The sequence below is a fragment of the Eriocheir sinensis genome, chromosome 2 (assembly GCF_024679095.1).
Source record: "Eriocheir sinensis breed Jianghai 21 chromosome 2, ASM2467909v1, whole genome shotgun sequence".
Lineage (NCBI taxonomy): Eukaryota > Metazoa > Arthropoda > Malacostraca > Decapoda > Varunidae > Eriocheir > Eriocheir sinensis.
Window position 1 is genome coordinate 18944876 of NC_066510.1, and position 22327 is coordinate 18967202.

Consider the following 22327-nt stretch of genomic DNA (forward strand, 5'->3'; position numbering starts at 1 on the left):
GCTCCAGGCGCTCGGAGAGTGTTCTCACTGGTATACTGTGGCTAACTACACTGGCCGGAGCTCATTCTGATCTCGGAGGATTCATGCAGACAGCGATATATTTGCCAAGGCTATTTTTTCGCTTTGAATCTTACTCATGCCTTTTAACAAGCTTAATACCACCTATTTATGTAGCCTATCGAGACCTGACAGGCGGGGGATTATACTTGGTGCCATACTGTTCTTTCTGGGGCTGGGCTGGCAAAGGGAAGATAGGAAGGGGGAGGTTAAACTTGGCGCCATAATGTCTGGGCCGAGGCTGTCTCATCGTCACGAAAGGAATACCGAGACGGATTTCAAAGCGAGTTAGGTAAGACAGTGTAGCATTACGGTATTTAGAGGCGAGTTAAGTAAGGCAGTGTGGCATGACCGTGTGGATGGAGAGAGGCGTGAGGGAAGGAGTAACGTAGAAGGAAGGATGGAGCGGGTTGAAGGAGTTAGGAAAAGAAGAAAAGGCAAGAGAAGAAGAGGGAAGAAAAAGAAAAGGATACAGAGAGGAAGAGGGATAGACGAAAGAAGAGAATGAAGAGATGGTGAGCGACGGAGAGAGGAAAGGAGAAGGAGAGGAAGAGGGTCAAGGGAGAGAGGAAAAATAGAAGAAAGGATAGAGAGGAAGAGGGTAGAAAAAGGAGAAGAAAAAGGAAAAGATAGGGAGAGCAAGAGGGAAGAATGAAAGAAGAGAATGAAGAGATGGAGAGGGAAGGAGAGGGAGAGAGAAGGAAAAGGAAAGAGAGAGAGAAGAAAAAATGCCTGGGAGTTGTCAGAGTATGAAAGAATGTTGTCGTCCACTTGCTGACGGAGGGAAGGCAGAAGCAGAAGCTCAACGTCCGAGGCGGGTCATTGCACCTTCTGATGACCTTGATTTGTTGTAACTCTCGATGTTTTTGCTCACGGCGATATCAGATTGCTCGTTCTTTCCCCAGCGCGCAAAACAGGAGGGAGGTTGACCGATATTTGCCTTTCATGTGTGTGGTATCGTTGTTGTTGTTTTTTTTTACAACAAAGGAGACAGCTCAATGGCACACAAAAAAGGAAACTAATAAAAAAAAAGCCCGCTGCTCGCTGCTCCTAAAAAGAGAGGTGGCCGAAAGAGAGGTCAATTTCGGGAGGAGAGGTGTCCTGATACCTGTTACCAGACTCTTTAAAACTCCTAAAAGTATAATATTTTCCTTCGCTTTGAATAGAAAGTGTAGGCTTTGTGTAAGAATAATGAACACGAAAAGAAGTCAATAGAAATTCAAAGCATGGAAGTAATGGAAAGGGAAGAAACAGAGACTAGAAAGAGAAGATAGTGGGAACGGAAACATAAAAGGAAAGGAAGATAAAGAGAAAAACAAAGGTAAACAAAGACAGAACAGTGCATTAGGAAGTATGGAAGGAAAGGAAAAGAGAGAAAAAAACAGAGACGATGATAGTGTGCAGGAGGATGGTAAGCAAGGAAGAAAAGGAAGAGTAAGAAGGAAAAACAGAGAGGAGGAGGAGAATAAGGAGAGAACAGAGGAATAGGAGGGCAAACAATGAAGGAGAGAGAGAGAGAGAGAGAGAGAGAGAGAAAGAAAGGGAGAATGCGTATGGCCTCTTACCTGAGCGGGGAGGGGTAGGCAGTCGGCAGGGGTCCCTCGGGTCTCGTCAAGAAGCTCACGACACAGCGATCAGGTTATGGCACCCTGACAAATGGAGGCCCCGTGTTGATGCTGCCGAGGAGGGGGAGGGGTCGAGGGTGATGGAGGAAGCGGAAGGGAGGGAAAGGGGAGAGTGCGGGCACGTCGAGGGGCCGCTAAGTGATGAGAGAGATTGGTGGAGATGCCGCTAAAACACTGGAGACGCGGAGAGGCAGTGAGGAGAGGCTGGTGTGGTGCTGGAGTCGTGTGTTTTCGCTGACTTGTACCGAGGAATTGATCTCGTCGCCGTGTGTGTGTCTGGACGGAAGGATGGGGAGAGGGATGGCGGGATGAATGCAGGAGTGGATTGATCGATGGATGGAGGAAGGGAGTGATAGCTGGCTGTAGTTACGTGTGGTTGAATGGATGAGTATGTGAAAGGATTAATGGATGAATGAGTGGATGGGAGGTGGTGAGAATGTTAGGCGGAGTTTGTAGGTCTTTCTATCTGTGTCGGTGTGTAAATGTGTGTGTGTGTGTGTGTGTGTGTGTGTGTGTGTGTGTGTGTGTGTGTGTGAACGAGCATTAAATTAAGTTTCTAATCAACGAAGATGCTGAATCGGTGCCTCTGCCATTATTTTTATTACTTTTGGTGTCATTATTATATCATTGTTGTTATCATTAATCTTATCGCAAGCAGGCTCATTCATTCTAACGTTTCTGATCAGACCGGTTTCCTATAATGGCAGTCCTAAAATAATCATGACTCGCTGTAATATAGTTTTTCATATCAAAGAAAAATCATAACCAAATCTAAAACTTCTGTTCAGCGTATTCTACAGACTCCCTTTAACTCAAACGGGGAAGCGTCTCGCCTGATGTCACTGAACGATGTCTGAAGAGAGTCAAACTTTGCGTCACCCTTTGAATATTTGGGTTTTCACGATATATAGGGTCGTATTACTAAACATTTCGGCGCCCGAGCTCGCATATTTGACAAGGCTTCCGTAGGAGTTTGGGTCATTTCCAGGAGTATTTGTATGGCCCTGGTGGTAGTTTGATCCTTTTTCTGTACCATGAACCTAAAATAATAAACATTAGACCCCGATCGATCCCCTTTTTGACCTTAAGAAATAGCTTATGTGAGAAACGAAAGTGTCTTATAATACCGACCTAAGAGCGACGCATAGAAGTATTGATAGATAGATAGATAGGTAGGTAGAGGCGTAAGAGAGAGAAGGGGACAGAGGGAGACATATACAGAAGGGGATGCTCGTCTGATTATTTATGTCACCCTTTGAATAGTTGGGTTTTCACGATCTTAAGAGTGACGCATAGAAGTATTGATAGATAGATAGATAGGTAGGTAGAGGTGAAAGAGAGAGAATGGGACAGAGGGAGACATATACAGAAGGGGGATGATTGATTATATTTGTCACCCTTTGAGTAGTTGGGTTTTCACGATCTTAAGAGTGACGCATAGAAGTATTGATAGATAGATAGATAGGTAGGTAGAGGTGAAAGAGAGAGAATGGGACAGAGGGAGACACATACAAAAAGGGGATGATGTTCGTCTGATTATATATGTCACCCTTTGAATAGTTGGGTTTTCACCATCTTAGGAGTGACGCATAGAAATATTGATAGATAGATAGATAGATAGGTAGAGGTGAAAGAGAGATAATGGGACAGAGGGGAACACATACAGAAGGGGGTTGATGTTCGTCTGATTATGGGGGATGAGAGAGAGGAAAAGGAAAAGACAGAGAGAGGGAAACAGATAGACAGAAGGGGGATGATCCACCTCTGCTAATGGTCAGCGATTCCTTTGTAATGTCACCAACCCTCATCAGATAGCCTCCCTTTCTTTGTCTGTCCTCCCCTCCTCTTTTCTCTCCCCCACCCATTCTCGCACTCTTTGCCCTCCCCTCCATGTGCCTCCCTCTGCTCTTCCCATCCGTCAAGGTACACAAGCCCCCCCCCCCCCCCCTTCTCCTTTCCCCTCTTCCCCCTCTCCCCCAGCCTCACCGCCCAGCATCCTCGTCTCTGCTCCGGGAACATCTTGAGAGTTTCCATGGCAACGAGACACCGCCTGGGCATCACAGGCGACTTGGACACACACACACACACACACACACACACACACACACACACACACACACACACACACACACACACACACACACACACACACACACGCACACGCATCCAGAAGCAATCGTGTTTTTCTAGGTCGTTTCTGTAAGTCTTATTTCCGTGTTGCAGCGATGCGAGCAGTTTCCTTCCTTTCGGGTTTTTTAATCTTCTTTTCCTCGCTCATCTTCCTCTTGTTTTTAATACTTCTTCTTTCTCCATTTCCTCTTCCTTCTTCTTCTTCTTCTTCTCCTCTTCGTCTCTTCCTCGTTCCTTTTGTCCTTGTTCTTATTCTGTCTTGATTTTTCTGGCTTCCTCTTCCTTCTGTATTGTAATTTATGTTTTTCTCTTCCTCTTCCTCTTTTTCTTCCTCTTCCTCCTCATTCACTTCTTCCTCGTGCAAATTGTCCCACATTTATTAATTTTTCCGAACTTCTCTTTACTTCCTGTCCCCACATTCGTTATCATCATCATTATCATCATCATCATTTTCTTCTTCTATTTTTTGTCATTTTTTGTCGCTTTCATCTTCTTCCGCTCCATTTCCTCGGTCTTCTTTATCTATTATTTTATCTCCCATTTGTTCCTCCACCCACAACACCACCACCGGCACTTCCTCGTTCTCCTCCTCCTCCTCCTCCTCCTCCTCCTCTTCCATGGTTCGTCCGCCTCCCAAGACCCACTAACTCCTGAAAGAAACATTGGCGACATCGGCAGGACGCATTATGGTTCTCCTTCAGTCTGCCTCCGAGCTCCTTCTGCGGCTGTAGAAGTTTATCATTAGAGAGAGAGAGAGAGAGAGAGAGAGAGAGAGAGAGAGAGAGAGAGAGAGAGGGAGAGGGAGGAGGGGAACAGCTGCTTGCGTCACCCTTTGAATAGTTGGATTTCACGATCTTAAGAGTGACGCATAGACATGATAGATAGATAGGTAGATAGATAGATAGATAGATGGATACATAGATACAAATAGAGAATGAATGAACTACTCCACAAGATAAAACAAGCGAGATCAGTGTTAATGAGTTTGTTTACGAATTGAAAACCTAATGGCGCTGCAGCATAACGAAATTGTGTACGTATTGCTTGTGCTGTTTATCACGGGGGGGGGGGGGAGGGGAGAAAGGGGAGGGGGCATTTGTACGGTGGTGACGGCGTCCTGATGTACCCGGGGTGGCGAGGCTCAGCGCCAACCCGAGAACGTCTTAGAAGGTCGAGGTGGTGAGGATGAAGTTGTAGCCTCTCCTCAGACTCCTTAATGGGATGGACCTCATGCCCTGGGTGTAGGCGAGTGGGGGGGAGGGCGTGTGAGATAGATGGCTCGCAGAAAGTTTTGGAGCTGGTGTCTGAGAAGACCTTACCGGCCCCGTGCATGCGCCGGCTCGAGCGAGGGAACATGACGAGGAGAAGGGACCAAATTCGAGTGTTAGATTGCTGAAACTGAAGAGTCTGGGTTCTGGTAGCTTGCAGGATACCTAAAAACATGGTGCAAATAAGGTATACGGAATCAGAAAGTTGGTGGCGCAATCCAAATCGACCAAGGGTAACGCATAATAGCTACCAAAACTATGTGTGTGTGTGTGTGTGTGTGTGTGTGTGTGTGTGTGTGTGTGTGTGTGTGTGTGTGTACGGAACTATCGTAACTCGAAGCAAGACGTTGGGGCTCAGAGCATAAGAATAAAATACTGTCAGCAGGATTTTTAAAGTCAGCACGATTTTTAAATCTGATAATATGAAATGTTTTTTAGTTCTTAGAGAGTAGGAAACAAGTATTGCGAAGAAATACTAATTATTCGTAAAAAAAAAGTATCTATATGTATGTATCCATGTATTATATATAGGTACGTATGTATGTGTATGTCTATGTGTGCAGATGTGAGTGTGTGTCGCAGGTGTGTCTGCAGGTATGGTTGTAGTGTGCTTGCCGACACATTTTCTTTGAATAGAGGAAGACGAATCTCGCATATTCCATCTCAAACTTTCTTAGCATTTTGCGTCGCCCAAGTTTTTTTTCTCCTTCCTTTTCTGCGTCTCATCCTCTCAAGATTTCCTCATCCGCCTCTTCTTCCTCTTCCTGTCCCCCCCCCCTCCTCCTCCTCCTTCTCCTCCTAAATAAATTCATCCCACTCAAGCCACGAAGGACAGAGAATCAAAAGACGTTGTGGATGACTAATTACCTGCAGAAAATCATCGTCGTAAAAAGAAAACTGTACAAGAAATATAAACTGTCACACACTTCACAGGATCATACTAATTATATCCTCATCCTCATCCTCATCCTCCTCCTCCTCCTCCCCGCGTCCCAGTGCAAGGAACTCTACCTGCCTTGGCGTGTAGGAAGAAAAGAAGGTCGACTCTCATCCTTTTTTTAATTCCCCGGAACCAATCTGACCGCTAGCCATCTGTAGCATACTTTTTTTTTTCTCTCTTTTGCGCAGGATACTTTTTTTTTATCTCTCCCTCATCTTCGTCTCTCTACCTTGTTCCATCATAAGTTCGACGTAGATCCAGCTCCCTTCCCTTCGTAGCTTCTTCTTCCCTTCTTTTTTTATTTTTTTACTCCTCTCCTAGACCCTCAAACTGCCCTTCCTTTCTCGCACTTTCTTCCCTTTCGATCCTCTACCCTTCATCCCTTCCCATCTCTTCCCTTCCTCACCCCTTCATCCCTTAATTTTTCCCTTCATTTTCTCTTTCCTTCACCCCCCGTCTCCTTTCTTATCCCTCAGATCCTTTCCTTCCCTTCCTCTCCTCACCCCTTCATCCCTTAATTTTTCCCTTCATTTTCTCTTTCCTTCATTCCCCATCCCCTTTCTCATCTTTTTAATCCTTTCCTTCTCTCCTCTCCTCGCCCGTTTATCCTTCCCTTCCCTTTCTTGACCCTTCATCGCATCCTTCTTTTCCCTTCCTCTTCCTTCCATCCCTCCATTCCCTTCATCTGTTCCTTTCCTTCCCATGCTCACCCCTTCCTTCTTCTTCATCCCTCCCTCTCCCTCCTCACCTATTTAGCCCTCTCATCTCTTCCTATTTTCAACCCGCCCTTCTTTTCCGCTTCTGCTCATTATATTATCTTCCTTTCCTTCCTCACCCCTTCCTCCCTCCCATTCTTCCCTCTCCACTCCGACCCTCTCATTCCCTTCCCCACTCATCCCTCTCTTCGTCCCTTCACCCCTCTCATCCCTTCCTTTCCTGTCACACCCATCCCTCCTCTTCCTCCCTCTCTCCTCCATACCTCTCATTTCTTCCTCTACTATCCCTCCCCTCCTTTCCTCTCTCATCCATCCATTCCATTCCCAGCCCCTCCGACCCTCCCTTCCCTTCTTCCCCCTTCTCATTTCTTCCTCTCCTATCTCTACTATCCCTCCCCTCCATTCCCTTCCCATCCCCTCCAACCCTCCCTCCCTTCCCTTCCTCCCCCTCTTCCGCGGCAGCCTTCACTCATTCCCGTAAGAGGTCACTATGGCAACGATGCTCGGCTTAACTCTTAATTGCAAACTTGTAGCCCACAGATTGCACTTTGCCTCGTGGCGGAGAGTATGGGAGGGTTCGAACTGGAGGAACGATTATGTACGAGAGGTGAGGAAGGAGAGTTAGAGGAGAAGAAGAGAGGGTGGGATGGGGAAGAATGAAGGGGCGAGGATGGGAAGGGAAGGAATAGATGGAGGAAATGGAGAGATGGAAGGGAGGGGAAGGGAAAAGAAAGACGGGATGAAGGGTCAAGAAAGGAAAGGATGAACGGACGAAGAGAGGAAGGGAAGGAACGGATTAGAGGGATGAGAAAGGGGATGGGGGGTGAAGGAAAGAGGAGGAGGAGGAGGAAGTAACGGAAGAGAAAAAGAGAAACAAAAGCAAAGAAAGAGATCAGTGCATTACGAGGGTAAGCATGGAAGGAAAGGAAGAGAAAATAGAGAGAAATAAAAAGAAGGAGAAAAAGAAAACTGTGTAATAGGAAATCAAGCCATGGAGGAAGTGAAGAGAAAATGATAAAAAGGATAAGGAGGAGGACGAAGATAAGGATAAGGAGGAGGAGGAAGGGGAGTATTAGATAGAGAACGAGGATAAGGAAGAGGAGGAGGAGGATAAGGAATGAGAATACTAGATAGAGAACGAAAATAAGGAAGAGGAGGAGGAGGAGAAGGAGGAGAAGGAATGAGAAAACTAGATAGAGAACGAGAATAAGGAAGAGGAGGAGGAGGACGAGGAGGAAGAGGAGAAGGAATAAAGATACTAGATAGAGAACGAGAATAAGGAGGAGGAAGACGAAGATAAGAAAGATAAGCAAAAGGAGTACTGGATAAAGGACGAGGACGAGGAAGAGGAGGAGGACAAGGCAAAGAGAAACGAAGAGAGAGAGAAAAAAATAAAATAAAACAGAATATAAAATCGAAGCGGTCCAAAGGAAACCCAAATCTTACGAATCCATTGTCAACATTCTGCTCTTATTCAGTGTGTTCTCCGTCCTTTGTGTGTGTGTGTGTATGTGTGTGTGTGTGTGTGTGTGTGTGTGTGTGTGTGTGTGTGTGTGTGTGTGTGCGCCTAGTTTGAGCACCGATAATAAGGAAGATAATCTGGGAATGCTCAGCTGCTATTGATCATTGGTGTGTGTTCCTGACATTGCCGAGGAGGAGGAGGAGGAAGAAGAAGAAGAAGAAGAAGAAGAAGAAGAAGAAGAAGAAGAAGAAGAAGAAGAAGAAGAAGACAAGGACCAGGAGGACGTGTACGATGAGGACGAAGACGAGAAGAAGAAAAAGAAAATATGAAAAGGAAAAGAAACGAAAGAGAGATAGGAAGATGAAAGCGGGGAGAAGAGAGGAAGAAAAAAAAGCTGAAAACCATATGGCGGTCTAGATGGAGGAGGAGGAGGAGGAGGAGGAGGAGGAGGAGGAGGAGAAAGAGAAAGAGAAGAGAAAAAAGAAGAGGGAAATAGAGGGGATGAGAGACATAAACCTGAAGAGCATTTTGCCTCTACAAGTGGTCTTCTCCTCCTCCTCTTCCTCCTCCTCCTCCTCCTCCTCCTCCTCCTCCTCCTCCTCCAAGCCGTACGGAGACGCCTCTGGGCACCTGTATTCTTCTGGCCAATTAGTAACTTGCTGGAGGGACTTTTATATCCTCTCCTCCTCCTCCTCCTCCTCCTCCTCCTCCTCCTCCTCCTCCACCTCCACTTACCGCCCCTCTCTCTTCCTCCTTTTCCCATCTTCCTCTTCTTTCTCTGCGCGTCTTTTCTTTGCTTCCTCCATCCACTCTTTATTTTTTTCCTTCCTCTTCCCTTCCCCTTCCTTCCCTCCTCTTCATCCTTGTTCCTATTTAGACCCCCTCCCCCCCTTCTCTCTCTCTCTCTCTCTCTCTCTCTCTCTCTCTCTCTCTCTCTCTCTCTCTCTCTCTCTCTCTCTCTCTCTCTCTCTCTCTCTCTCTCTCTCTCTCTCTCTCTCTCTCTCTCTCTCTCTCTCTCTCTCACATTGAGGTATCTCGGAAAAGGCGCCTTTGACCATGTGCCCCGGAGGAAAGAGAGAGAGAGAGAAGAGATGGGCTTTCTATCTTTTCTTCGTCTTTTTCTTCACCACTTTCCTTAAGCCAGAAGAATATGGTAAGAGGAGGAGGAGGAGGAGGAGGAGGAGGAGGAGGAGGAGGAGGAAGAAGAGCCTCAGCGTGACATCTTCAGCACGACTCCGGGATCATACCTTTTATTGCGTCCTCTTTCCTCCTCCTCCTCCTCCTCTTCCTCCATCATCGCCATCATCATCAGTATCTTCATCGTTATTGTTGTTGTTATTTTTTCGAAGACTGTCCAGGACTTACAATAGCATGTCAGCATTATTTTCTACCCCCTAATTATTCTCTCTCTCTCTCTCTCTCTCTCTCTCTCTCTCTCTCTCTCTCTCTCTCTCTCTCTCTCTCTCTCTCTCTCTCTCTCTCTCTCTCTCTCTCTCTCTCTCTCTCTCTCTCTCTCTCTCTCTCTATTTTTTCCTGCGTTATAACCCTAAAATGAGGACTGAGAGAGAGAGAGAGAGAGTAGCTACAGACGTGAGGGGGCTGCCTGAGGGGGTCGGGAGCCTGTCACAAACAATTGAACATCGAGCCTTCCTTCGTCTAGCTACTGAGTCACCTTCTCCTCCCCCTCCGCCCTCCCCCCCAGACCGCAGGGAGGGGGGGACTCAAATTGGCTTTCCGACGATGATAGTTCCTGCCGTTGTTAGAGAGTACCGAGGCAGGTTGTTATTCTTGCTGCTACTACTACTACAGCTACTACTATTACTGCTACTATTACCCATACTTTATTTTTTGCTATTATTACTGCTATTTATACTACAGATACAACTCATTACTTTTTGCTACTACTACTACTACTACTACTACTACTACTACTACGTCTACTACTACTACGTCAACTACTACTACTGTCACTACTACTACTGTCACTACTACTACAACTACTACTACTATTACTACTACTACTACTACTACTACTACTACTACTACTACTACTACTATATATAATACTACAAATATTGTCACTTCTAACATACGGAGAATAAAAATAACAAGAAGAAAAGAACAAAATCAAGAAAAACAAGAAATAATAAAGAAAATATAAAAATGTAATTAAAGCCATGACAAATTGAAAAGAAAGGAAAAGAAAGAAAAGAAATTACAAAATAATAATAAAAATAATGATAAAGCTACTAAGGCAAGATTTAGAAAAGAAAGGATAATATAATGAAGATAATATGAATCCCAATTAAGATGCTGGTCAATAGAATGGCGTCTCTTTAGCATTGTACACTTTTAATAACATATGATTTGCGTAGGTGTGTGTGTGTGTGTGTGTGTGTGTGTGTGTGTGTGTGTGTGTGTGTGTGTGTGTGTGTGTGTGTGTGTGTGTCATCCTTCCCTCACCCCAGCACCCCCTCATCGCCCCCCACTACCCCCTCACCTTAACCCTCCTTCACCCTTCCTCCCCTCACAGCACCCCTCACCCTCACATCCCTCTCCCCTTCCTCCTCCCCTCACTTCTCTACCCCTTATTTCTCCCCTTGCCTTCTAACCTCCCTCCTCACCATTCATTCTCCTCATCCTCAGCTTCTTGTCCCCTTCTCCCTCACTCCAAGCTTCCCTTCCTCAGCCCTCCCTCACTGCCTCGTCTCATCCTTCTCCCCAGTGCCCTTCATCCCTCTCGTGTCCCCCCCCCCCTCCCCCCCATCACTTCACAACTGCCTCACTCGCTTCTTTCATGGTTTCACTCTCTCCCCTCTTCGTCCCCTTGTTTTCCCTTCCTTTCCCACTCATCCACTGCGTCCCTTTGTCAGCCCACTCGCTTTCTTCACCGTCCTCATGTTTTTCCTTCCCTCTCCACTCATCTACTGCCTCCCTCCTTGCCCTTCATCGGTCCTATGTTCGCCTTCCATCCCCCACTCATCCACTCCCTCTCTTCATCGTCCCTCTCCCTTCCCCACTCACCCAGTTGCTTCTTTCATCATCCCTCTCGCCTCCTTTTTCTTCCCTGTGGTCTCCTTCCTCAGTTCCCATTCACCCACTCCCTCTCCTTCATCGTCCCACTCGCTTCCTCTTGTTCCCTCTCCCTTCCCCACTCACCCAGTCGCTTCTTTCATCATCCCTCTCGCTTCCCTTTTCTTCCCACTCACTTTCATTTTTCCCTGTGGTCTCCTTCCTCAATTCCCACTCACCCACTCCCTTTCCTTCATCGTTCCCTCTCGCCCCTCTCCCCTCATCGTCTCTCCCCCGCCCCCCTCCCATCCTCGTCCCCTCGCTCCCCGCCCCTCATCGTCCCCCTCACCCCCCCTGGGCCGTGATTGAAATATTATAACCCCACCGCCGCTTAACAAACATTGGCGTGTTTGCTAAGACGCTCATTTCGTCGACTTTTATTATACTCGGCCTCCTTATCGCCGCCCGCCATCCCCCTGCCAGCCCGCCCGCCCGCCCGTCTGTCTGTCTGTCTGTCTGTATGAATGTGTGTCTGTGTGAGTGTATGAATGTCCCCCCGCGCACTGCACCAAACACGCCCCCCCCCCCCCCCCCACACACACACACTCACTCTCCCATAGACTCCCTTTCACATCCAAAGCCAGCCAGCCCGTCCGTCTGTCAGTCTGTCTGTCTGTCTGTATGTTTGTCCCCTCCCACGTCCCCTCCTCCCCCGCGCACTACACACACACACACACACACACACGCTCTCTCTCTCTCTCTCTCTCTCTCTCTCTCTCTCTCTCTCTCTCTCTCTCTCTCTCTCTCTCTCTCTCTCTCTCTCTCTCTCTCTCTCTCTCTCTCTCTCTCTCTCTCCTAGTACACCCCCTTACCCCGCTCCCCTCCCCATCCCCTCCCCTCTCCTCCTCCCACACTTTTCCAGCTTCCACATAAAATCTCGCCTCAGCGCCACACACTCGCCCACGCTCCGCCAGTGTAAAACTTCCTCCCTCCTTTTTTTTTTCTTGTTGATTCATCCCAATTCATTTCTCTTCCCCCCACGTGATTCACTTTTTTTTATTTTTTTTATTTTCCGTCCGTTTCACTTTCGCTGCGTGTTCCGTCGCTTCACGCATGCACCCACACCTGACTGACTTACCTGCTCACCTGTCCACCTGTCTGTCTCACCTTTTCTATATTATTCTCTGGACTTCATCTTCTCTTTAACCTTTTTTTTCCTATTGTTCATTCCTATCTTCGCTCTTTTCATTGTTTCTTTCCCTAGCTTTCCCTCTCAACGTATCATTTTTACTCCCTTGTATGCAAATCAGTCTTTCACACCTGACACACGACACACCTGTTAAATATGTCACTGGACCGCCCGAAACGTTAACCTGATGGTGTTGTGTCCCTCCGAGTCACGATATACAAGAGGCGTCTGCTAACCATTTTCCCATAGATTTTACTGCCCTGCCAATGCTGTAGAAACTGTTCCCATACATTCCTTTCTTCATATATTCCTCCTCTCTGTTCTTTCTCCATCTACTAATTCACTTGCCTTCCCATACTTTACTAACTCTAATTCTACTTACTCCATTCACTCCCTTCCTCATACGTTCTCCTTTTATGTATTCTAACCATCTACTAATTCACGTGCCTTCCCATACTTTACAGACTTTCCCAATACATCTTCATATATATCTTTCTCTTTTTGTTCTCTCCATCTAATGTCACTCCCTTCCCATGCTGTACAAACTGACCCCATGCATTTCATTATTCAAGTATTCCGCTTCTTTATACTTTTCCATTCCTATTTTTTTTCGTAGTCTCCTATACCCCTATTTTTCTCCTGCTATTTTAGTCCCCTGTTATGTTCCTTCTCCGCAAACTCCCCTTTCTCCTATACTTGCTTCTCCATTTCCCTGCCCTGTACTTCTTAGTCTCCTATTCTCCTATTTTTCTCCTGCTATTTTAGTCCTCTGTTATGTTCCTTCTCCGCAAACTCCCCTTTCTCCTATACTTGCTTTTCCATTTCCCTGCCCTGTACTTCTTAGTCTCCTATTCTCCTATTTTTCTCCTCCTATTTTAGTCCTCTGTTATGTTCCTTCTCCGCAAACTCCCCTTTCTCCTATACTTGCTTCTCCATTTCCCTGCCCTGTACTTTCTGTTTATACGTACGTTCTCCTTTCTGTACATTCCCCTTCTGTATTCCTCTTCCCCATCCTTATTCATTCCCCATACACTTTCCCTTTTCCCCTCATTACCTTTCCGCAGACATACTCCAGGTTGCCTTACACTCCGCTACCCAGAATACACCCTACTTAGCCTGTACTGTTCCCTACAACCTACACTCCATGCTCGGTACACTCCCCCTTACACACTCCTTCTCTTTCTCTCTGCTGCACTGCCCACCCTGCCCACCCCCTCCCCCGTACACTCCCCTCCCCTTCACACTCCCTCTCCCTCGCCCCTTCCCCTCCCCCTTGTTGCCAGGTATTGAGCCTCTCGTCGCCATGGCAACCTCTCCAAGCTCGCCCACGAAACGTTTTAAACTTTGCCGGCCGAACGAGTTTCTTCTTTGCGAGTAATTATTGATAACCTCGTAGATTTAAAACTTCTAACTGATCTATCTGTCTATTTATCTGTATATCTATGTATCTATCTATCTGAATATATAAAAAGCAACAGTTGAAATAAAAAAAATAAAAAATATCAGCAGTTGTAGTGTCAGTATTATTGTTATCGTGGTCTCGGTGCTTATCTTCGTCTCATTAGCAGCAGTGGTGGTAGTAGTAGAAGAAGTTGTAGTAGTAGTAGTGGTGGTGGTGGTGGTGGTGGTGGTAGTTGTGTTGACATAAAATCTGTTCCAGTTATGGTGGCACACTGCTTCCCTCTGCCCCCTTCCCGCTTCCCCATTCCTCGTTTCCCCTTTCCCCTTCCTCTTACCCCTTCCCCGTTCCCCCTTCCTCCTTCCCCCTATACCAACTCGAGCGTGGGAAGTGCAGCGTCCTGTGAGTGCCGGGAAAGCCTTGCCCCGGAGCCTCGCCAGCGCCGCCCGCCGAGTGTGTGTACTGGCTGGGCGGGCGCCGATGAGGCTGTCGTGGGCGGGGGATTATGTCGCGGGATTAGGGATTACTGGCTCCAGGGACGAGGCATGAAGGAAATGTTTGGCGATGGCTGATGGGTTGTTGTTGTTGTTGTTGTTCCTGCTGCTGCTGTTCTGCTAGAGGTTATTGTTGTTGCTATTGGTGGTGGTGAGAGTGGTGGTGGTGGTGCTGAGGGGTGTTGTTAATGGTTGTGGCTGTAGTGGTGGTGGTGGTGCTGAGGGGTGTTGTTAATGGTTGTGGCTGTAGTGGTGGTGGTGGTGCTGAGGGGTGTTGTTAATGGTTGTGGCTGTAGTGGTGGTGGTGGTGCTGAGGGGTGTTGTTAATGGTTGTGGCTGTAGTGGTGGTGGTGGTGCTGAGGGGTGTTGTTAATGGTTGTGGCTGTAGTGGTGGTGGTGGTGGTGCTGAGGGGTGTTGTTAATGGTTGTGGCTGTAGTGGTGGTGGTGGTGCTGATGGGTGTTGTTATTGTTTGTTGATGTAGTGGTGGTGGTGGTTGTTAATGGTTGTGGCTGTAGTGGTGGTGGTGGTGGTGCTGAGGGGTGTTGTTAATGGTTGTGGCTGTAGTGGTGGTGGTGGTGCTGAGGGGTGTTGTTAATGGTTGTGGCTGTAGTGGTGGGGGTGGTGCTGAGGGGTGTTGTTAATGGTTGTGGCTGTAGTGGTGGTGGTGGTGCTGAGGGGTGTTGTTAATGGTTGTGGCTGTAGTGGTGGTGGTGGTGGTGCTGAGGGGTGTTGTTAATGGTTGTGGCTGTAGTGGTGGTGGTGGTGGTGGCGGCGTGGGTTGTTGTTGTTGTTGTTGTTGTTGTTAATGATGAAAATAATAGTTGTGTTCATTATTCCTGATGTTACTGGGAATAAAAGTGTCCGTAATGTAGATTTATAACTCTCTCTCTCTCTCTCTCTCTCTCTCTCTCTCTCTCTCTCTCTCTCTCTCTCTCTCTCTCTCTCTCTCTCTCTCTCTCTCTCTCTCTCTCTCTCTCTCTCTCTCTCTCTCTCTCTCTCTCTCTCTCTCTCTCTCTCTCTCTCTCTCCCTCCCCCCATTGCGGTTGTATCTGAATCTCCGTAATGCCGTGCAGCTTCCGCGTGTTCCGCTAATGAGCCAATTAGGGCCACGACGGCGAGGCTGGCGGGAGTATATTCAATAGCAAAATATTTTCACATGTGATGAGAGAGAGAGAGAGAGACTCAGAGACAGAAACAGACAGAAACAGAGACAGAGACAGAGACAGACACAGAGACAGACACAGAGACGGATTAGACATTCATATCGTACTATCCAAACTGTTTTATACATGGAAAACTTTATAGGCATTGGGTGTTGCAGACTTTTTATAGAATGACTCCGAGGAAGTACATCAAACGTTTCTCTTGACGATATGAAGGAGAGGTGGAAAACGTTGGGAAAGGCCTTTGTCGTCCAGTATAATAGTGATGGCTGGAGATGATGATGGTGATGATGATGCATGTTCGCTTGTATGTATTATTTCGTTTGTTTTTCTGCCTGTCTGTCTGTCTGTGTCTGTATATATGTATGTACGGTATGTATGTTTGGTGTAGGCCGGCGTTCTGTCCTTGTGTTAATTTTAGAATAACGAGAATATTTTTTGAAGGCAACTTAACACTGCCTAAAACGAGACAGTGCTTGTGGAGTGAAGAGGAAGACAGACAGACAAGGAAACAACCACTAATCTACCCCACAGCTATACAGACAGATAGACAAACAGCTCGTGGATGAAACGCCGAGTCTCCTGTTTCTTCTTCTTCCTCCTTTTCACTCTCGTTGACAGAATATTGATTTCTCTGTCATGTTCTGCTCGATCCATTTTTTTTTCTCTTTCTCTTTCCCTCTCTCCCTTTACCTTTCCCCTCCTTCATGCATCTCTCTCTCTCTCTCTCTCTCTCTCTCTCTCTCTCTCTCTCTCTCTCTCTCTCTCTCTCTCTCTCTCTCTCTCTCTCTCTCTCTCTCTCTCTCTCTCTCTCTCTCTCTCTCTCTCTCTCTCTCTCTCTCTCTCTCTCTCTCTCTCTCAGCCACACACACACACACACACACACACACGCACACGCACACACACGCAGCCATCCCACAATTATAATTATTATCATCACCTCTACCACAACCACCACCACCACCTCTGCCACTAACACGCCCCCTCCGCCCCACAGATGCCACCGGACAGCCGAACAGGGACCGTCGGAAGGGCGCGTACGTCGGCCCGCTGGAGACGTTCGAACACCAGGCCTCGGGCAAGGTCTGGGCCGTGGACGAGGACAAACTCTTCATCGAGAACTTCACCTTCGACGGCAGGAGTCCCGGTAGGTGCTGATGGGGATTTCTCGCAGCTGTTTCTGTAGTCGATCTTACCTCTAGAGAGACAAAGGTCCATATTTTTAAACGTATATGGATCTCCCACTACAACTATTTTTTCAAAGCCACAGAGAAGATTAACCGGGCTTTTCTGGGTGTTTTTTCCCGTTCACGATGTATTGGTCGTGTAAAACTATCACTACCATCACAAAACAGTCCATGCAAATCCTAGCGAGTTCTACGAGGGGCCTTTCAAATAGGTCAGCTGTTGTGGTGCCGATGCGTGTAGAAATTCGGGCTATAAGCAGAATTGAGAATCTTTACACTTCTCTTTTTGCTGTCATTTATATTCCGTAGTGTTGTTGTGTTACCAGAGCAGCTAGAGTAGTCGTATCTGGCTGATTCGTCGAAGTACTGGAATGAAATCGACTTGTATATAGGAATAAAAGGCAATAAGCATCCAGGAACATTTAAAAGGTTTCGCGACGCTTTCTTACGCCTACATCACACCACACCGCGCTCCCTCAGCCGCTGGCATCCCCGCACACGCATCACTAGGCACCGCTGCGCCGATAACTCAAAGAAAAGTGAGATAAGCGCTCCCTAACACTCCCGAGCGAAGGATGAGACACGCGACCGAGAGAATTGGTGTGGAGGGGCGGGTGGACGGGGAGGGGGGAAGGGCCACTTAGGGAAATGCACTCCTGAGAGCATCTTTGAGAGTGCCTCTTTAAAAAGCTCGACCCGTGAGAGCCCTCGGGTGGAGTAGCTCATAATAACACGGCGGGGCGAGGCGCGCGGCCCTGGACCAGCCTTTTGAGAACACGCAGAAGGCGGCCCGGACCATGAGGAGGACGCCGACCCCCGTAATCAGACTAATGGAGCAGAAAGATAGAATTTAAATCACGGAGCCGCGATTTCTTGTTACACATCCACCGCCGCGGCCCTTCACCACCTCCGCCGCAAGCCACCAGCAGCGTCACGGCTCCTCGGCGCGGCGTAGGAGCTAGCGAGGCCCGGGACGCAGCGGTCACCATTTAAGAGCTCGGGAAAAGGGCTGGAGGCGAAGCTCATTAAAGAGTTTGGTGATTAACTTGGCCAGCGGCGCGCAGTTAAGGCGGGAAACGGACAAAAAACGGGAGATAATGCGTCTTTAGGATTCGTTCAGCGGCCAGCGCCATTGATCACTCCGACAACCAGGGACAAGGCGCCTCCCCGCGGCCTGGAATCGATAAAGATCATATGATTTCAAGGGAGTTTTCACCCTTATGACAGTGGCGGGTGCCGTGTCTTTCCATCTTGAGGGATATGAACCGCGAACGAAGGGACGAGGGAAGCTTCGCGAGGGTCTGTGGGCTCCGCGTTTCCACACTCTGAGTAAATCCTGTTTAGGGACTTTTCCAAACAGGGATTACATCAGAAACCTCAGATTTCAGGTATGAGGAAACCCCGCAAGGAAACGACGCCTTTGAACGCCCTGAGGAGGAAAGAAATTAGGACGACGACCGAGTAGGGAGGGAGAGAGAGAGAGAGAGAGAGAGAGAGAGAGAAGGGGGGTGAGTGAGGGTACGTAACAGTCTCTCTCTCTCTCTCTCTCTCTCTCTCTCTCTCTCTCTCTCTCTCTCACCTGGATGGGGCGTGACGGGTCTTAATTTCCCGGCTCAGTGCCACTCACGGCGACCCTCTACTGCCCACTCACTCACTCACTCACTCTCATACTCACTCACTACTGCCTCACTCGCTTTCACTCACTCACTACTTCATTTGTTCATCCACTTTCTCGGTCATCCATTTACTTATTCACTGTTTCTCCTTCATCCACTCGCTCACATCATAATCAATAACTGGCTTACTAACTCATTCACTATTTCACACGTTCATCCATTAACTCATTCATCTACCCACCCTCACCCACTTCCCTTGTCACTCACGCACTGCCTCTCTCACTCACGCACTACCATTTTCACTCACTCACTCACTCACTCACCCACTCACTCACTCACTCACTCACTCACCAACCATCTTCCATTCACTTGTCCCCGCATCACTCATTCCCTATCCTCATTACTCCATTCTTACTCATTCCCATTCCTCTCAGCTTATTCACCCGCCTCGCTATCTCGCTACCTTGCCGATACACAATCAAACCAATTTTTCTTCTTATCTTCCTCTGATGATTCGTTCCTTCGCTCTTTTCTCTAATCTTCACTCGTATCCTCACGCAGCAGCTGAGTCTAAACCTTTTCCTTGCTTTTCCGGAGTAGTACGGTTTTTTAAGCGTATTACCCACCAGAAAAAAAATGAGAGATGAGAAATATATGTTGGGTTAGATGGTGGCCGAGCGATCACAGCACAAAAGAGGTGAACGCAAGATCATTTTCCTTCTATCACCCGTATGCTTTTCCTTGATTCTAAAGACGATTCCGGGTGATTTACTTCGGGGACGAGTCAAGGAAGGGCATTACTTAGAACATCCCACCGCGCCAAGCTTGTCAGTGGAAATAGTGGGATGGAAGTAGAAAGTAAATGCGTACTTAAATCTTAGCAGAGAATCTAACGCGTTTCACAAGACCAGAAAAAGTTTGACACTGTCGCCACAAAAGCACAAAACCCTTCGCGTCTTGCCCGTGATTAATGTATATTGAGTGCTGTGATTACCTGCTCGCGGCGTCACCATTACGGGAATTAGGAAGGAAAGGGGCAGCGCGAGGAAGGCGGAAAGTAACGGCGGGAGGGACTGAAGGAGAGAGCTAGGAAGAATAGAGAGAAGGGGGGATGATAGAGAGAAACAACACATGGTCGGAAAGTAACGGGGGGAGGGACTGAAGGAGGGAGCTAGGAGAGAATGAAGAGGGAGAGAGAATGGAGAGAAAAAGGAACAACACATGAGGTGGCATTGAGAGAGAGAGAGAGAGAGAGAGAGAGAGAGAGAGAGAGAGAGAGAGAGAGAATGGTAAAATAAGGAACAACACATAAAATAGCATTATATATATTTACTTATAATAGAGGAAGGGAGTAAAGGAGGGAGCTAGGAGAGAATGGAGAGGGAGGGAGAACAGTGAGAAAAAGGAAGAACACTTGGGCTGGCATTACATATATTTACTTATAACAGAGGAAGAAGAATGGAAAAAGGGGAAGGAGGACAGTAGGGGCAGTGTTTTCCAGGCTTTTTTTTCCCCTTGAGCTGCTTCCTTTCCTGTATAAAAAAGTAAGAAAAAAGAAACACCACATGGGCTAGCATTATATAATCTTTTTCTTTCATTCCTTCTCTTTCTCGCTTCTCACGATATTATTTTTCTTCTCTTCTTTTTTTTTTTGGTCCTTCTTTCCATCCATTTCTTCTCTCTCAAGATGTTTCGGCTCTCAGTTCAATCCTCAACCCGTCCAGCTCTGAATTAAGTTGATTTACCTGTTCCTGTATCATCTAGTATCATCTGTCCACTCCCTCACCCTCTCTCTATCTCACTCCTTCTCACTGATCTTTCTACTCTATCACCCCTCCTCTCACTCCCCTCAACTCCCCCTTCACCTTCCCACTCGCCTCTCCACTCCATCGCATCCCCATTCCTCACCCCCCACACTCCCTTACTCCTCTCCATTCCCTCCCCCCCAACTCCCTTCCCTTACCCCACAGTTCAAATCCCCCACTCTCATCAAACCAATATATCAAATCACGGCTTCCTCTTTTGATTCTGAACCACCACCACCGTCACCACCACCACCACCGCCACCACCACCACCACTGTTCCCTATGACTCTCAGTTCTCCTTCCCCTTTTCTCCCTTCCTTTCTCCCTTCCTTCTTCTGTGTTCTTCTTTCTCCCCTCCTTCTCTCTTTCTCCTTTCCTCGTTCCCTATTCCTCTCGCTTCTTCTCCCCCTTTTCTCCCTTCCTCTCTCCCTTTCTTCTACTGTGTTCTTCTTTCTCCCCTCCTTCCCTCTTTCTCCTTTCTTCGTTCCCTATTCCTCTCACTTCTTCTCCCCCTTTTCTCCCTTCCTCTCTCCCTTTCTTCTTCTGTGTTCTTCTTTTTCCCCTCCTTCCCTCTTTCTCCTTACATCCTCCTCCTTCCTCCCCTCTCTTTTTTTTTCATGTGTTCTTCCCTCTTTCTCCTTTCCCTTCCTCTTCTTCTTCGTTTTCCCTTCTCATTCTCCCTCCCCTTCCTTCTCTTTCCTCCTCCTTCTTTCTCCAATCATGTTTCTATCCTTCACACCCTTCCCCGTCTTCTATTGCTTTCCTTCATTTCTCCTTCAATGTTTGCCCCCCCTCCCCCCGTCTTCCTCACCTCCTTTTCATTTTCACATATTTTTCCTCTTCACTCCTTTCCCTCCCTCAATCTCTCCCTCTCTCTTCAGCCTCCTCCTCCCCCACCACCTCCTTCTCCTCCTCCTCCTCCTCCTCCTCCCCCACCACCAAAACCACCACCACCTATTTTACCACCACTACCACCACCACTACCACTACCTCCTCCTCCTCCTCCTCCTCCTTCTTCTCCTCCTGTACGCACCGGCATCACCTGAGGACTCGAAGTTCGGCAAACAAGTTTATCAATAGAGGACCCCAAAAGTTTGGCGGAGGATAGTTAACAAGGGTTGAAGTGAGGTAGTTATCTCTCTCTCTCTCTCTCTCTCTCTCTCTCTCTCTCTCTCTCTCTCTCTCTCTCTCTCTCTCTCTCTCTCTCTCTCTCTCTCTCTCTCTCTCTCTCTCTCTCTCTCTCTCTCTCTCTCTCTCTCTCTCTCTCTCTCTCTCTCTCTCTCTCTCTCTCTCTCTCTCTCTCTCTCATTTTTAGGTTTATGCCTTCCGCAAAAGCTCTTACTTCCTCCCTCTCTCCCTCCTCCTTTCTTCTATTCTTCCCTCCCTCCCTCTCTCTTTCCGTCTCTCACTCCCCGTCTTCCTCCCTTTACACCCCCCTCTCTCTCCCTCCCTCTCCTCCTGCCCCCCTCTCTCTCTCTTACTCCCTCCCTCTCCTCCTGCCCCCCTCTCTCACTCCCTCCCTCTCCTCCTGCCCCCCACTCTTCCTCTCTCCCTCCTCTCCATTCTTCATTCTTCTCTTCCATCTACACTTTTAATTTCGTCTCGCCCCTCTTAATCCTAATTCGTTCTCGCTCCTCTTAGACCCTCCATGTGCCTCCTCCTTACCTCTCCCTCCCTCTCTCTCTCTCATTCTCTCCCTCTCCTCCCTCCCTTACATTAGTTGAGGTTATTAGATTAAGAGGATCATATTGATTCATGTTTTCGCCATTGCAGGTGACAATATGAGTCGCGCTGCTGCTGGTCTCTCTCTCTCTCTCTCTCTCTCTCTCTCTCTCTCTCTCTCTCTCTCTCTCTCTCTCTCTCTCTCTCTCTCTCTCTCTCTCTCTCTCTCTCTCTCTCTCTCTCTCTCTCTCTCTCTCTCTCTCTCTCTCTCTCTCTCTATCTATCTATCTATCTATCTATATATATATCTATCTATCTATCTATCTATCTATTTCTGCACATCAATCTCTATCTATCTGTCTTGACACACACACACACACACACACACACACACACACACACACACACACACACACACACACACACACACACACACACACACACACACACACTCGAACACACACACACGAACACACACATCATATCAGTAACGCAGCAGCCACGTGGAGATGATATGGTTGTTTTACCGTCTGAAGGGCTCCCGCAGCAGAATGATCTCCGCCAGACTTACCTTCCTGGACTGGTCGGCACGCAGCATCA

At 47.6% G+C, this 22327-nt stretch overlaps 1 protein-coding gene across 1 annotated transcript in view; it reads left to right on the forward strand.

Moving 5' to 3' along the window:
- Positions 1-22327, forward strand: part of LOC127000829 (protein Skeletor, isoforms B/C-like) — a 159059-nt gene that overhangs the window by 95794 nt on the left and 40938 nt on the right. The window contains exon 3 of the mRNA XM_050864894.1: positions 16455-16604. Coding sequence (XP_050720851.1) covers positions 16455-16604 — 150 coding nt within the window. The remainder of the gene's footprint in view (positions 1-16454; positions 16605-22327) is intronic.